Source organism: Ambystoma mexicanum, chromosome 1p, assembly GCF_040938575.1.
Source record: "Ambystoma mexicanum isolate Mex_15411 chromosome 1p, UKY_AmexF1_1, whole genome shotgun sequence".
Classification (NCBI taxonomy): domain Eukaryota; kingdom Metazoa; phylum Chordata; class Amphibia; order Caudata; family Ambystomatidae; genus Ambystoma; species Ambystoma mexicanum.
The window spans coordinates 336715062-336730728 of NC_090921.1; the positions used below are offsets into that span (position 1 = coordinate 336715062).

At 45.4% G+C, this 15667-nt stretch overlaps 1 protein-coding gene across 7 annotated transcripts in view; it reads right to left on the minus strand.

Moving 5' to 3' along the window:
* Window positions 1-15667, minus strand: part of LOC138569831 (transducin-like enhancer protein 2) — a 1070704-nt gene that overhangs the window by 680563 nt on the left and 374474 nt on the right. For 5 of the 7 annotated variants that reach the window (XM_069648244.1, XM_069648237.1, XM_069648205.1 and 2 more), the window contains exons 5-6: window positions 12398-12460; window positions 7885-7959 (exon numbers count right to left, since the gene is read on the minus strand). In XM_069648244.1, the coding sequence (XP_069504345.1) occupies window positions 7885-7959; window positions 12398-12460 (138 nt within the window). The remainder of the gene's footprint in view (window positions 1-7884; window positions 7960-12397; window positions 12461-15667) is intronic. The other 2 variants (XM_069648230.1, XM_069648222.1) reach the window with 1 other exon arrangement.

A 15667-nucleotide genomic window follows, 5' to 3' on the forward strand; every position in this document is an offset into this window, starting at 1 on the left:
AACATCGTGCCCTTGATGGTCTGCTTTTGGAATGTGGGTTTGCAACATTACGACCTTGGCTGTCTGCTTTCCCCAGGCTCATTCTGCAGGATCAGCAACCTGACTTTTGTTCTGTTAACGTCCACGGGAGCTCTTGCTTGCGGCCTACTTAGGCCTAGTGTATAGGTGGAACCGTTTGGTGCACAGGCGCTTTAGGTTATAGACTCGTATTGTCTTACGACCAGTATTGTGTCTTCGTTATAATCCTCATTATGGCACCTATGTGTAGGAGAAGCGTAAGCAAGCTCTTTAGATGAGTTCCTGGGGCGTCTTGCGTTTCTGCATTTTGAAAGCCTATGTGGAAAATAATAAAGATGCACGTCCGTGAGTATGTCTATCGCCTACGTCATAGCACTGAGTATATTCTTCATGTAGATTGGTGCGGGAGTGTCCAGTGTGTATGTTGGCACAGGTGTGCTATCCGTTGGCTAGGTCGTCATGGCATCTCTAACGACGTATAGTTTTAGTCCAGTTGATCCATGCCGCAGGCATCGGCATGGGCAGGGCGGGCTGCTGGGCAGGCAGATGGACACATCCTTATGTTCCTGTACCAGGGTATCTGGTCGTCTGGTAGATGGACAAACTCTTCTCGTGGCGGGTGCTTGGGCCGTGAACCTTTAGGCCAGGCGCGAGAATGGGAAGATGGGAGCCTGTTTTTCCATTTTCCCACTTCAAAATAAATAAATGATACAAATGGAAAATGTGTAGAACAAAATTTAAGTTTGAAATAAAGGCACGTACACCTCCAAAATGTATTCTTTTTCAATGTGTTTAATAAAAATTGGCGGTTGAAAAAGCCTCCTGCCACGCCCCTACCCCTCCTACTGCCCCGCCTACCGCCCCTTCCACATTTACTTTTCGGCCCACTTTAGGTAGCATATAATGCTCTGGCAACATCATTTGTTCACACTTGCGTCTAACGGATACAAAGGCAGTGTGCATGGGCCATGGAAACAATCCGTGAAACTGATAAAAAAATATGTTTTTTATAGTGCTTCCTACCCTGCCTCAACGCGGTGATAGTATTAGCCATTTTTATGGTGCCCAATTTGTCAACCCAAGGAAGAAAAACGAATTGTCTTTCGTGTGACCTGGCCATGTGACCTGCAGTGTAAGCTCAGATCTCAGTTGCTAGCAGGCAACCTGGTGAGCTATCTGTCGATCAAGTGACCAGCCATCTGTTTAAAAAGATGGCTGTGGGCGGAACTGCAGAAGGTAAAAACAAAAACTGACCACGCAAGCACCACTTGTATGAATTAATTACAGTTACTTGAAAATTATTCGGTTCTTCCCAGGACCCTCCTGGGCTGAGATAGTCAATAATGTCGCAAGGAATATTCTGTCCGAACCAGATTCCAATATTTGAAATACAATTATTAGATACACAATACATTTATTTGTGTGAAATAATTGCCTTTCAGTTTTTCTGAATGGATGCTACAAACCAACATTTGGGTATATTTTACATTCAAATATATGGCTTGATCCTGCATATAATAGAGCAGCACCTGGAGACTGCCCCTATGTGGTAGCGGTGCACGGTATAAATCAACATAACATAACATAATGTAACATAAATCAATACACATTTATGTTATGTTGATTTATACAGTGCACCACAACCACCCAGGGACAGTCTCCAGGCGCTCGTGTGGCTCTGGAAGAGAGGGGCTGTGGGGAGGTTAGTGAGGATAGGATGAGAGGATAGGTTCAGAACCAGGAGGAACTGGCGTCTTTGAGTGTTGTTTTGCATTTGGTAGTTTGTGCGTGAGACCTTGTGCATTGTAACCTTATGCGTAAGATTCAGTGCCTCGGGTTTTGTGTTGGTGTTAGTGTGTTGTGTGGGTTATGGTGCGTTTGGTTGTGTGCGCTGGTTTGATAATGTCTCTAAGGAATCCAGAGTCACGGGTGGCATATCTGTGGGTTGATCTGTTATCTTGGTGTGTAGTTGATTTGTTGATGGTTTTATTTACTATGTGGGTCATTCACTTTAAGTGTACTTCAGCATCTAGAGATACTAGGTGTGGACATAATATTGATTCTCTGTTTATGTGTAGTGTGGCTAGTCTAACGTCTGGTGTAGAGGCGTCAGTGGTGCTGGAGAAGCGGGAGGGGAAAATGGGTTAGTAAGTCGTCAATTTCTTGGAGCCTCTGGTGCAGCCCTTTGGTAGCCGCTTGACGGTATCTGGCCAGGTTCTTGTTTGTGGTACTTTGGCCCATCTGGTCTCCTCTCCCGTTGTTTGTCTGTGGTGTTGTTATTGTTGGTGTCCCTTCGAGGTTGTCATTGTCCGCTGAATAGTTTTGAGCCGTTTTCCGAAAGGGGATGTGGTTTTCTGTGGTTCTAGTGTCTTTGGGCATGTTGATCGGGATGTTGGCAATTACATGTGAGAATGCTGTTCAACCGAATTTCATTTTTTCGTAGTGTTTTGCCTCTATTTGCAGGTCGTTGCTGGATCTTTGTTACCTTCCTGCGCAATACCGGCTAATCTTGTCTTCGAGGAATTCTGCTCCTTGTCTGTGCAAGGCCTTGTGGGCAATGCAGAGTGCTTTGAATTTGAAGCACTTTTTTACTGGTAGCCAGTGTAGGCTTCTCAGTGCTGGTGTGATTTGGTCACTTCTGTCTAGTCTTAATGGGATCCTGTCAGCTGTATTCTGCACCCTTTGCAGTCTCTTGATAAATCGTTCTGGCATTCCTAGGTAGACGCTGTTTGCGAAGTTAATTCTCGTGAGTATCAGGGATAGGATTGTGAGGGTTCTGTGGGGGAAGGAGAGGTAGGGGAGTAATCTTCTGTGCAGTCATAGGAGGAAGAAGCATTTTTTGGCAATTGCGTTGACTTGCGGTTCCAGTGATAGTCCATTGTCCATGAGTATTCCTAGGTTATTTACTACATCGGTAGTCTCTGGTTGCGTTCCCATGCCGATTGGCCAGTCCAGTTGTGGGTTCCCTCCGTCGAGTCAGCGGTTGAGTGCATTATTTCCATTTTTGCTGTGTTAAGTTTAATGTTGTTCATTGTCATCCAATTGTAGATGCTGTGAGGCAGTTGTTGAGGCTGTAATTTTGTTCCTAGGTTCTGTTTGTTTTCACAATTAGTTGAGCGTTGTCTGCATAGTTGTCGGTGGTGAGTCCGCAGCTTCGAAGGATTTTTATCAGTGGGCACATGTAGATGCTGAAAAGCAGCAGAGAGAGGCTGGATCCCTTTGGGACTGCGGAGGATATATTTTGGTGTGAAAACAAAATCAAAATATCGAGACTGAGTACCCCAAAAGGAAATTCACCGAACACGGGTTACAAAGGAACATACAAAGTACTTTATTTTATGCTGAATCCAGTTACAAAAACAGAGCAAAATCAGATAGCTATCGGCCCTCAGTACAACACAACGAACTCCAGCGTGGTTCAATGTGTTCAGTGAGAGATGCTGTACATTAGAATGCATTTGCTTTTTATACACTTTGTGGGCACGATGTCCAGCCCCACTTCGGGTTAATATTCCACTTAATACATCACTGATCTAGGGTTCGTGCCAAGTCTCGAACAACCGCATATAACTGGTTTGCCTTTAATACATGTATCAATCAAGCCTATGCAATAACTGTGTGATCTGGGATTTTCCATGCTAGTCTTCTTAAACATTAATATAATGCGGTTAAACAAGTGTTCTATGTTCAGTATTTCAATACATTGTTTTTATAGTATTCTCGTGGATTAGTTTCTTTACACGAGTAATCCCTTACACACAAGTCAACGAAGGACAAGGTCTCTGTTCACGACCTCAACAAGTGGCCTGCAGGCAAGTTACATATTAGCTATGTACAGAGGTCAAGACGCCCATGTTGTATTTTGGAATGACATCGTCCACCATTTTAACTGACAGGGTGACTTTTACAAAGCGAATCCTAAAATGGCGGATGAACCTAAAATTGCGGCTTACATTGATTTTAAGGTCAGGACCTTGCAACACGGATTCTTTCGCAAGCGACTTTCGAGCAGCTTGGCGTCGGCCGATATACATATATTTATTGCAATAGGAGGCACGATATAATTTCCTTTTTGACATTGGTGTTCGAGGTGAACAGTGGTAGGTAGGTTCTTTCAGTTCGGTTTTTTAGGAATGAAGTAAACCACTTTAGTGCGAATTCCTGTATGCCACATTCCATCAAACTTTTTATTAGTGGAGTGTGGCTGATTGTGTCAAAAGCCGCTGATATGTCCAATAGTATGAGGGCCGATACGGTATCATCGGCAGCGTTTATTTTCAGGTTGTCTCATACTGATAGAAGTACTGATTCTGTTCCTCTCATTGATCTGAAACCAACTTGTGACCGTTCGAGTATTCCGTTTGTTTCGTCGTATTTGAGATGGACTTTGTACACGTGGTTCTCCAGGATTCTTTGCTGGTTAGCGCAGGTTGGATATCGGTCTGTAGTTGCTCGGGTCTTATGCGCTTTCTGGTTCCTTTTTTATCAGTGGTTTCATGTATGGTGATTTGAAGGAGGACGGTACTATTGCTCTTTTGAGTGATATATTTATTAGGTTCCGGAAGTGTGTCACCAGGGTTCTGTGTTTGAAGATTCCTTTGAAGATGTGTAGAGGGTGATGGTTTCCAACTTGTCCCTGATTCTGGTTGGGATATTGTCCATGGTGTAGGCCGGGTTGTGGTGGTTTATTAGTTGTCGTGTTGCGTTTGGTGTCCTGGTAGGGTCTGTATTCGTGACGTTTGTTGGTTTGTTGTTGCTGGGAAGTTTTTGCTTGTCACGCAGTCTTATGTGGAGAGGTAGCGAGTGATGTAATCTGTCTTTGCTGTGTTCTTTGTATGTCTCCTCGGGCCGCCTGGACTGTATATTGTCCAGTTTTTCAGAGTTGTGGGATCATGCTGTTTGGTACCTTCTCGAGCGGTTTGGGTTTTCTTATTGTAGGGGTTACTCACAGTAGGTAATGACCATGAACATCTTTGATGCTATTACTCATTCGTAATATATATAATGGCGGCTGGTTCAGGATGGTTCTAACAACATTGCACAATCGTTTAAAGTCAAAGCAATGTGATTTCCAAATATGCACATTAAGATACCTTAACACGGGATGGATCACATGCATACATTTATTTGTTTTTTACTTGCATGATACTACAGACATGACCATGATTAAAAAATACATACTGTGGAATAATGATCTAACTTTTTATTGCATAAATGATGCTAACATTTTTTGACACATTAACATGGAACGTTTCTCCCCGTAGCTGCGCCAGGATGTCATCACTGTGATGACGTTACGGTTTTGTACGCAGTGCCGTGCGGCTTTCTCTGAAAGAGAGTCCAGTGCAACCCTGAGGATCCACATATGGATCCTGAGGTTGCCTGCTGGTGGAGAAGCTCCATTACAATAATCCTCACTTTCTGTAAGCCATGTTATATTGAAAAAAATTGGAAGGGTATTTCACTATGAACAAAACACACAGCATGTCTCCAATTGAGAGATTTTTAGACATAGCATTCAACATTGTCTTGTAGACACCCAACAGATACCAGCGAAATGTGGCCTGAAGTAAAGAGCAAAAGAGGTATGATTAAAATGTATTTTTCTGATTCCATTTATATTGTTTAAAACATAGGGAGGATAGCTCAGAGGCAACATGCTCGCCTTGGAAGCCTTGGAAGCAAGACGACACGGAGCACCACAGGTTCGCGTTTAGAAACCTCTGGGTATTAAGCGCGTTATAAATAACCTATCATATGTCATATCATAGCATTTTTATATTCCTCATTCTCGATTTCTTTTTACAGTTATGCTGTTTTATTTTTCAGCCATTCAATTGTTTATTGACAATAGACACAACAAAGGCAAGTGCCGTCATATTTGAATATGGTGCTTAAAGTTACATAATTCGGCTTAACAATATGTAATGGTGATTTTTCATATGCTATTCTTCACAGATATGTCACTGACGACCGGGGGTCAAGTCTTAAAAAAAAAAACAGGTGTGGAACTCATTAACATACCAATTGAATGTGGTGCCACCAGAAATTAACATATCAAGAAGCCCTCGAAAAAATGAGAGGGACTTCTGAAAAAAGTGGGGGGACTGCATCCACCCACGTGCACCCTCGACTCTGTCCGCCCGCATGCACCCTTGACTTGAGCCCTGCTGACGACGGATGCGTACATCAGAAATGCATTTAACAAATATGAAATCAGCACTTGTGTCTGCCATTAAAGACTTTTTGGCTTATTTAATTAGAAAACAAATATTGGATACATGAAATATTTAGGTGGAATAAGTGCAGCGGTTATCTGCGAGGGTTCGTACCAGTTTCTGACAGGGCTCCGCCAGAATATTCCTCGTGACGGAGCAGCAGAAAGGGCTGCTGGTACTTTAGGTATTCCCATAATGCGTAATGGGATTGTTTTGTCTTCTCTGAGGAAGTCCTTGGATTGATGAGGAAGGGAGGAGGGTCGTGATCACATGCAGCAAGACAGCACTAAACCAGCAGGAGACCAGCCCTGGAGGCTTTGATGATACAGGCAAGTGGAGGCATGCCCGCTCATCTTCATGGCCAATCCACCTCTGGCTTCAACAATCCCAGCAAACAAGATTATTGGGGCTGGAAAGGCAAATACAATGGCCAAAACCATCACAGTCGCACAAACCCATACAACATCTAGGGTCCTCCGAAAAAGCGAGACCCTAACTGAGCCCCTCAGATATTCTAGACCAGCACAGTCATTTGGAATCTCTCCACTGCTAAGGCCCTCACAGTCCTTTGAGGTTTCACAGCCACCAAGACCCCCACAGTCAATGCAACCTCTAGAGCCACTGAGGATATCACAGTCACAAAGCTTCTCAGAGTTGTGGAGACACTCACAGAGACCCAACCAACCACTAGGATTCAGCTACTGAGACGATCGCAGTCATGAAACCTCACATCTAAATGACACCCGTCAGACCAATAAACGCATCAAGACCTGCACACCCACCAAGACACAAACAACTATCAATACCCGAACCGCCACATAACGCATCACAGCCACCAAGACAATCCAATGCCAGGAGACCCCATGGCATCAGAAACCCAAACGCTGCTGAAACCACCAATGCCCTAGAGACCATCAACAGCACAAACCCCATGCATCCAGCAGATCTGGATAACCTCTCTGCCACCAGGAACCTCACAGTCACCAAGACACCCACGCCCACTGCTACCTGTACAGTCACTGAGACTATCACAGCCGCAAAGCTTCTCAGAGTTGTGGAGACACTCACAGAGACCAAACCAACCACTGGGATTCAGCCACTGAGTTGATGGTAGTCATGAAACCTCACATCTAAATGGCATTTATAAGACCAGAACTACCCATCAAGACACTAACACCCATCAAGAACTAAAGAGCTAAAGAGCCACCTAAAGCATCAAAGCCACCAAGACCTTCAGTGCCAGGGGACTCCGTACCCCCCCGTACCCCTATACCCCTCACGGCAAATGAAAGTCGAACAGCTACTGCGGGAGTCACTGCCACAGAGCCCGTCAACACCACAAGCCTCTTGCATCTAGCAGGACCCTCACGGGTATGCATAACCTCACAGCCATGATAGCCTCACATCCACCAAGACCCTCACAAGGCCATCGCGGCACAGGGAACACTGGGTTTGCATCTCAGAATCATGTAATAAACCTAGCCAGTCTTCACTCAGCGAGATGGATTGCTCAGTCATTAGAGCACAAGCACTTTACGCAACTGTGTTGGCAAAGCACAGATCCTGTGCGCAGGTGTCTTTATTCAGATTGCGGGGGGCAAGCTTGTTTCTGTGGAGGCAGGGACTCGGAATCTCAAAGGCCACTCACCCCGATGACGTTGTTCAGCTCGCCCATGGTCACCTGCTTGGCGCGCTCCACGGACTGCAGCACCTGCTGCTGGTGCTGGAAAGGAAAGAACATAATTGAGAGGCGGGTCTGACTGTCTCTGTGGCAGCCCTACGAAACTTCCGGTACCGCAGGCCAATGGGTAATCCTCGAGATTTCCCTTTAGGTCCCTCTGCGCCAGCCAAAGACAGAATGGTAGCTTAAGAAGATTTCCCACCCCCACTTAAAGTAACTCATCTTCATAGTTTCCAAGTGGCCCCATCATATATGCAACACCTTCCACTACGTCTCATTTTTTAGCCATCAAAGAATTGCATTCTGGGAATTGTTGTTTTTTCACGTTATAAGAATCGAACAGTAAGACTTAGGATGGAAGTGTTCTTGGCTATAAGCTAGGACTTTGCTAAAGCTCTTCCACATCGCATATGGCCACTTGACAGGTATACGACCCATGCCGATGACAGAACCTTGCTTTGGATGGACCACATCTGTACACCCACACATGTACACCCTGACCACTTCACCAAACTCGAAAACCAGAAATACTCATAACATGCCTCAGAGTGTCCCATTGCATGCCCTATTGGATTCCATAACATGCCCCCACTGGGTCCCATAACATGCCCCACCTGGTCTCATACCATGCTCACAGTGTCCCATAGCAAGCCCCACTGGGTCCCATAACATGCCTCACAGCGTCCCATAGCAAGCCACACTAGGTCCCATAACATGCCCTACTGGATTGAAGTGTGCACAGGTTTTCCGCAGCCAGTGTTTTCGAGTAAGACCCGCTTTGGGGCCATTCATTGAATCTTTCCTTGGTGGGACTGGAGATAAGAGGGGGCCTTTGTCCATTCAGGAGACCTTGTGCTCCCACATTTTGTGTGGATTGCTCACGTGGGGTGAGGAGGATGCTGTTCAGCATTGGTTGGCGACAACCCTTTCCACGAATCTAAGGAGAGGACACAAGCCTTCCTTGTTCATATAAGGGTATAATTACCAAGACTCAGACATGCCCACTACTATGGAGGGGCGTGGACAGGACAAATTGTGGTGTGATGTTTTTTAGACAGGAAGTATTCAACAAGCCATGATAAGATGTTGAAAATATGGGGGATATGGTAGAGTGATTTTAATAAAATATTTTTTTTTGTTTTTTTCTCTGATTCCCTGCCTGTCCTCCTTTTGACTGAAGTGGCTTTCACAGCAACACCGTTTGACCCATAGAAGCATGAAAACGTTGTAAATGGGAAGAAGTTGTATATTGAACACCTGGACGACACTCATTACATATCAAGCTGAATTATGTTGGCATGAATTGGTTTTTTGTACCTAAAAATGTATATGTCCCGTTGAGGCGCACCAGATAGAAAGGGTATATGTCTATCGTGGTGCCCGAAACTCGAGTAGACAACACCATAGAGCCCACTTTGTTTAGTTGGGCTGTCTTGAGTTCAACACTTTTTAGAAAAATATGGTAATTGATATATGTTCATAAGTAAGTTCCTTTGAACCATTGCCTTGTTTAACTGTCAGAGGAAAAAATCAAGGTTAACTATGCTTTTGTAAATATAGAACAGGAGTCTAGCCCTAATAGGTGGGTGTTCTGCTTTAGAACATAATTATTAGAATTGCGGTTTTTGCACAGTACGAATGGTTGATGGTATGAATGGGGATGAAAGTGGATGTGAGTAAGGATGGGTGAGCTGGGATCACTGGCTTTGATATAATATGTGTTTTTCTAGATGTGATATGTGTCTCTTCAAATTTGGCTTTTAATATATGAAATGTCAATGTGTTACATGCAGTTTTTCTTACAAATGATTGTTTTACAATGAAATTTGATTAATAAATGTAATAAATGAACTTCAAACATACACACCGTTATTTGTCTATAATATATGTCCTTTGAGTAGGGCTATCCTTTTGGAAGGGATGTCTGTCAGCGTCTTTATGCATGAATTTTATCATAAATGAATGGAGGGTATGCACTTATCCACAGATAATTGCAGTTGTGTATGGCTACTGGATCCCATAACATACCCTACTGGGTCGCATAACATGTACCAAATGGGTCCCATAACATGCCTCAGAGTGTCCCATTGCATGCCCTATTGGACCCCATAACATGCCCCACTGGGTCCTGGACATGGTCATTTTGTTCGATTTCCAGCAGGTGTATCATCTCTGGGTGCTGTGGGGATGGGGGGCGTGGAGAGCCATGCAGAAGAGAGGTGGGGACTGGGGTGCTTTGCAGGATTGAATGGGTAGTTAGACCCACAAAAGTGACCAGTTCAGGTTTTCGGGTCAATAAATGTTTGACTCAAACATTAGCAGGTCACTTTTTGCGGGTTTCGGCGGGCTTATTGCAGGGTAGTTACACCCCCTGTTACTAGCGCCAAGAGGCAGGTGCCTTTATTTGAATAAAGTGACTGCACTAATCAAATTTCTGGCCAGTTTTAGGAGAACCTACAAAACACTGCCATTCGTGTGAGAGGGACCGACAGGACAGAACACATGTAGCCCAGAGGCATCTGCTGGCTCGGTGCCTAAACCATTATCTGATTCGAGACCACAGGCCTCATCCCCAAACGCAATGCCAAAGCAACCCCCAAAGGACAATAACGCATGTGGTGCATGGCAATAGCGCAGGAATGCTTGAACATGTGTATTATCATTTGCCAAACCCACAGACCAACATGTGAAGCAGCCAGGCTTGAAGGCCTGGAAGAAAGTCTGACATCTGTAGTCCTTGGTGTGCAGTCTTCTGGACAGGCTGCAAGCTACAGGCACCCACACAACTGCCATGTCTGTGGTTGTCTTATGCTCCATGGCCCAGCAGATCAGAGTTGGCTGCTCCCATGGGTGTCAGGACCAGGGTGGATTTGCATGTGGGTGGCCGGCCTCAGTAAAGGGGTAGACAGCCTGAAACCGGTGGAATAGAAGCCGTCCTGAGTAATGCCAGAGATTAGGATGGACTCAAAGCCTTGCATCAAGTGCTTTTTGCTGCCAGAGAAACAACCACACCGATAGTACCCAGATGCAATTTCAGGGGAGTCCAGCCAAACAACAGGTCTCGATACCCCTAGGTCTCAGTGGCATATGACACTATTGATCACAATGTCCGCCTCCAGCCTGCCCAGCACCACATAGTAACCAGCGGGCCTTCCTACAAGATCATGTAGGCCAAATAAAATTAGGTCAATACCTTTCCAACCCCATCTCCTGTCCTTATGTGATCTTTTCAGGGCTGCTTGATCTTTCAAAAACATCAATGAGATTCAATTGTGATGTGAAAATGATGCTCTCTTTAAAGAAAGAGGAGATCAACCCTGTATCATTAACATTGCTCATTAAAAAATCATGGTTGGATGGCAGAAATCAGCTTCTATCTGAAGGTGACCAAAACCGTAGCAATCCTCCATAGGGCTTTTATCGGCTGTCATTGTTATATCTGAGCAACGTCTAATAGTTGATGGTTTCATTGCAGCTGTAAATCAGTTTCTACAGTAATAAAAAGGCCTTCAGCCGCTTCATTTGTATGCAATATGTGTGTTCACACATCTGTTCCTTGCATGCAATTCCTGTTAAAAACAAGCATTGGCAAAACCAACCGTTTTTGCTCCTTTATAGGCATGTTCCAGGATCATATGCCCAAGTACTCACACCATTTGCCAGCTGTTGCCATCTTATGGCTAGGTTCTACTATAATGGCATTGCCCAGTAAATGTCCATGCGTAAACAAAAGTCCAAAGAGATGGCATCGCCAATGCCTGCTTTGTGCTTACATGAAGGACATGCATGATTGCTGAGAAGGGTGAATGAAACTAAACTAGGCTAAGCAAAAGAAAACAATACAGGTAGGCAGAACCCCTTGCGCCTTGAAACACCTTGTGTATAGGTACATTATAAATACCCAGCGCATAAATAAATAAATAAATAAAAACCCCAAACACCCCGATAGAGCAATGTGAAAATAACACACTGAAAAGAAGGAGCACGAAAACAATGAATAAACACATAAAAGCATACCCTCCTTAATACATACATTGCAGAAAAGGAAAACATACTGACCACCTATTTATAAAACCCAAAGTAAACATAACACGTCCGCTTTTGCAATTTGCCAATTTTTCATTAGAAACGAGCGGTAGGTGCTGTGTTGATGGGGGGAACACCGCATCCCAACTTGCCCCCATGCTCGCTCACTCCCCCAAACCTATGCAATCTTGAATGAGTGTGGGCTTTTGAACAATCATAAGATACTCTTATTTTGTTCCTAGTTTATGTTTTCAGCTTATAGTTCTGAATGCTCCCCGCATCGCACAGCCCCATCTGTCATGTAGTAGCCGGGTGACCCGTGTCCTCTTTAACACCCAACAAAGCATATCCGTGGGGCCGCCTCCCCTGCCACCTGCAAAGCCACAATAACTAAGGGGGGTACTTAGCCAAAGTCCTGAAGCGAGTGTCAAGGTCAGCGTGAGGGCCTCCTTACCTCCTGCGCCAGAAAGGGGACGATTTGGGCACAAATGGCACTCAGTCGTTTCACAATTTCCGCCTGAAAGAGAGAGGAACACAGTGAACAATGGCTTTCTGTGGGTATCAGAAACCCCCCCCCCCCCCCCCAAAGTACACGCTGACACCCGAGTATCCCTTCCTGGCATCCCGATGTTTTACAAAGCACCAGATGAAGAATGCACGCGCCAGGGCACACTTGAAGAGAAATGCCATTTTCCTGCATCCCCTTCCATCCCCCCGAACCCCCAAGGCTTCACCGTCCGCCCCGTTGCGAGCAGACCCCTTATTGTAGAAGGATGCGGCCCTGCAAGGGGTGAGATATCAGGCGAAATGCACACTGGTGTGTCCCGAAGCTGCCCGTCTAATGGGTAATAATAACATGCAGAAGTTCAAGCAACATTCAGATACTCCGTGCCAGCTGACTTCTGACGTCTTTTACGATTACCCATCTGCAGCCAGACGGACGGCAACGCCAATTCAGCCCAGGAAGTATTTTTCTCTTACTAATCGCAGGGCTGCCAGTTAAAAGTGACTTCCATTCACCTCCCAGAAAAAGGCATCACATTTTCTGACCCTCAGACAGTCTCACACATTGAAGGCATATCACCTTTGACCCTGTATATTTTAAAATAATGGACATTAGTAAAACATTTTTTCAAAAACACAACCTAAAGCGAAGAATTCAGAAATGAAGAACACCTTACTAGACCTGGGGAAATGTTATTTAGCTTTACAAACATATATGACCTAGGGCGCTGCCAGCTGGGGCATTCGTGATGTCCCCAAATCACAACAAGCAGCGCCATAATCGGCAAGCGATAGTGCCACCATATGGTCAGTTATTGCCATACGCTATGCCCGTTATAACGTCGCTTGCCAGGAATAGTTATCATACCCATACACTGCCATCTTATTTCCCGTGTAGCCTCACGTGCCAACTACAGTCATCACGTACAAAGTGCTGCCTCATACGCCCAAACACAGCAACACAAGCCTGTTTCAGCCTCCTATGCCACGCATAGTCATCCTGCAAAAGGACAAGTCCCACTTGCCCCGGTGCTTCTATTTTATGCCTAGTGCCGCTACATACGCCCAAACACAGCAACACAAGCCTGTTGCAGCCTCCTATGCCACGCATAGTCATCCTGCAAAAGGACAAGTCCCACTTGCCCCGGTGCTTCTATTTTATGCCTAGTGCCGCTATATACGCCCAAACACAGCAACACAAGCCTGTTGCAGCCTCCTATGCCACGCATAGTCATCCTGCAAAAGGACAAGTCCCACTTGCCCAGGTGCTTCTATTCTATGCCTAGTGCTGCCTCATACGCCCAAATACAGCATCATAAGCCTGTTTCAGCCTCCTATGCCACGCATAGTCATCCTGCAAAAGGGCAAGTCCCACTTGCCCCGGTGCTTCTATTCTATGCCTAGTGCTGCCTCATACGCCCAAACACAGCAACACAAGCCTGTTGCAGCCTCCTATGCCACGCATAGTCATCCTGCAAAAGGACAAGTCCCACTTGCCCCGGTGCTTCTATTTTATGCCTAGTGCGGCTACATACGCCCAAACACAGCAACACAAGCCTGTTGCAGCCTCCTATGCCACACATAGTCATCCTGCAAAAGGGCAAGTCCCACTTGCCCCGGTGCTTCTATTCTATGCCTAGTGCTGCCTCATACGCCCAAATACAGCATCATAAGCCTGTTTCAGCCTCCTATGCCACACATAGTCATCCTGCAAAAGGACAAGTCCCACTTGCCCAGGTGCTTCTATTCTATGCCTAGTGCCGCTACATACGCCCAAACACAGCATCATAAGCCTGTTTCAGCCTCCTATGCCACGCATAGTCATCCTGCAAAAGGCCCATTTGCCCAGGGACTTTTCTTATATGCCCAGGGCAGACTCATTTGCCCGAGAGTTGACATTGCGTGCATTATATATAACAATTCTAATTCCGGGTGATCACTGCGCTGGGAACTGCCTTCACAGAAAACTCCTCTGCATCGCCGGTTGGTTTGATTCACTCTTTTTCCAATCAGTGTTTTGATTGGGACTTGCCGTTACACACATAATAATAATAGTAATAATACATAATAATTGTAATACCCCTACTATCAGCGTCAGACACCTTCCGCATAAACCGCTTTGCATTTTTTCTGCTGGTTTCTATTCCAGTGCTACTTCTCTTATCCACTCTACTTTTTTCCCCTTCCCTCCTCCCCCACAGACAACAGTCTGGTTCGCCCAGGGCGGGGGCACAATACGTCACTATCCAGACAAGACCATTACAGTGGAAATGGGTGCAGTATCAGTGTGTACTAGTATAAAATAGCATAACATGCCGGGTATAGCCACCATCTGCCCAAGACAGCCTTGCATTCCCAGCTGGGGCCATCGTCTGCCAAGGGAGGTGGGGGTCTGCATGCGAATACACTGCCATAGTAGGCAAGGTGAAGCTTCACATGGCAAGTATACTCTTCATATGTAAGATACAACCTCACAGGCCCAGATGCATGCAACCATCATATAACACGTGCTGCCTCATGTGCCCAAGAACAATTCTTATATGCCCAGGGGTGGCCATCCCGTTCTCTATGTGGGCATGGGCTACATGAAGAATATGAAGGTTTTATCTTGCAACCTTGGAATATGAGGCTGTGCTGGACACACAGATCTGGGCCTGCTCATGGGAGTGTCTTAGCTTCTAGTTTCCGGACCATGCCTCATCCGTCCAGCTATAGCTTGCCAATCCTCCCTCCCCCTCATTCATTAGGGTTCTTCTGCCATTAAAGGGTAAGGGGAAAGGGATCAGGAGAAAGGAGTCTGGGCCTGCGGTTGGAGGCTAAGGCTGGTACTAGCTTTCCTGTACTGGCAGCCAAACTGTGGAACTCCCTGCCTGTAGCCTTAAGATCAGAACCGTCCTTCCATAGCTTTAGAAAAAAAGCTAAAACTTGGCTCCTCTCTCATGATACTTAATCTCCATTACCACCCTATACTTGTATATATGTGCAATGTAGTCCTGTAAATATTGAGCGTTTTTCACCATTCATAACAATGTAATGTAAATAATTGATTGTATCTGTCTCATTTGCATTTATGTTCCTCGCCTATATGTAACCTTGGAAAATCCGCCGAGATACCTCCGGGTTAGGCGCGCTATATAAATAAATAAACAAACAAACAAACAAAGTGCTGGCTGGAGGAAAGAGATGGTCAGCTTCTCCCCTAAGCTTTGCCCCCTCGCTT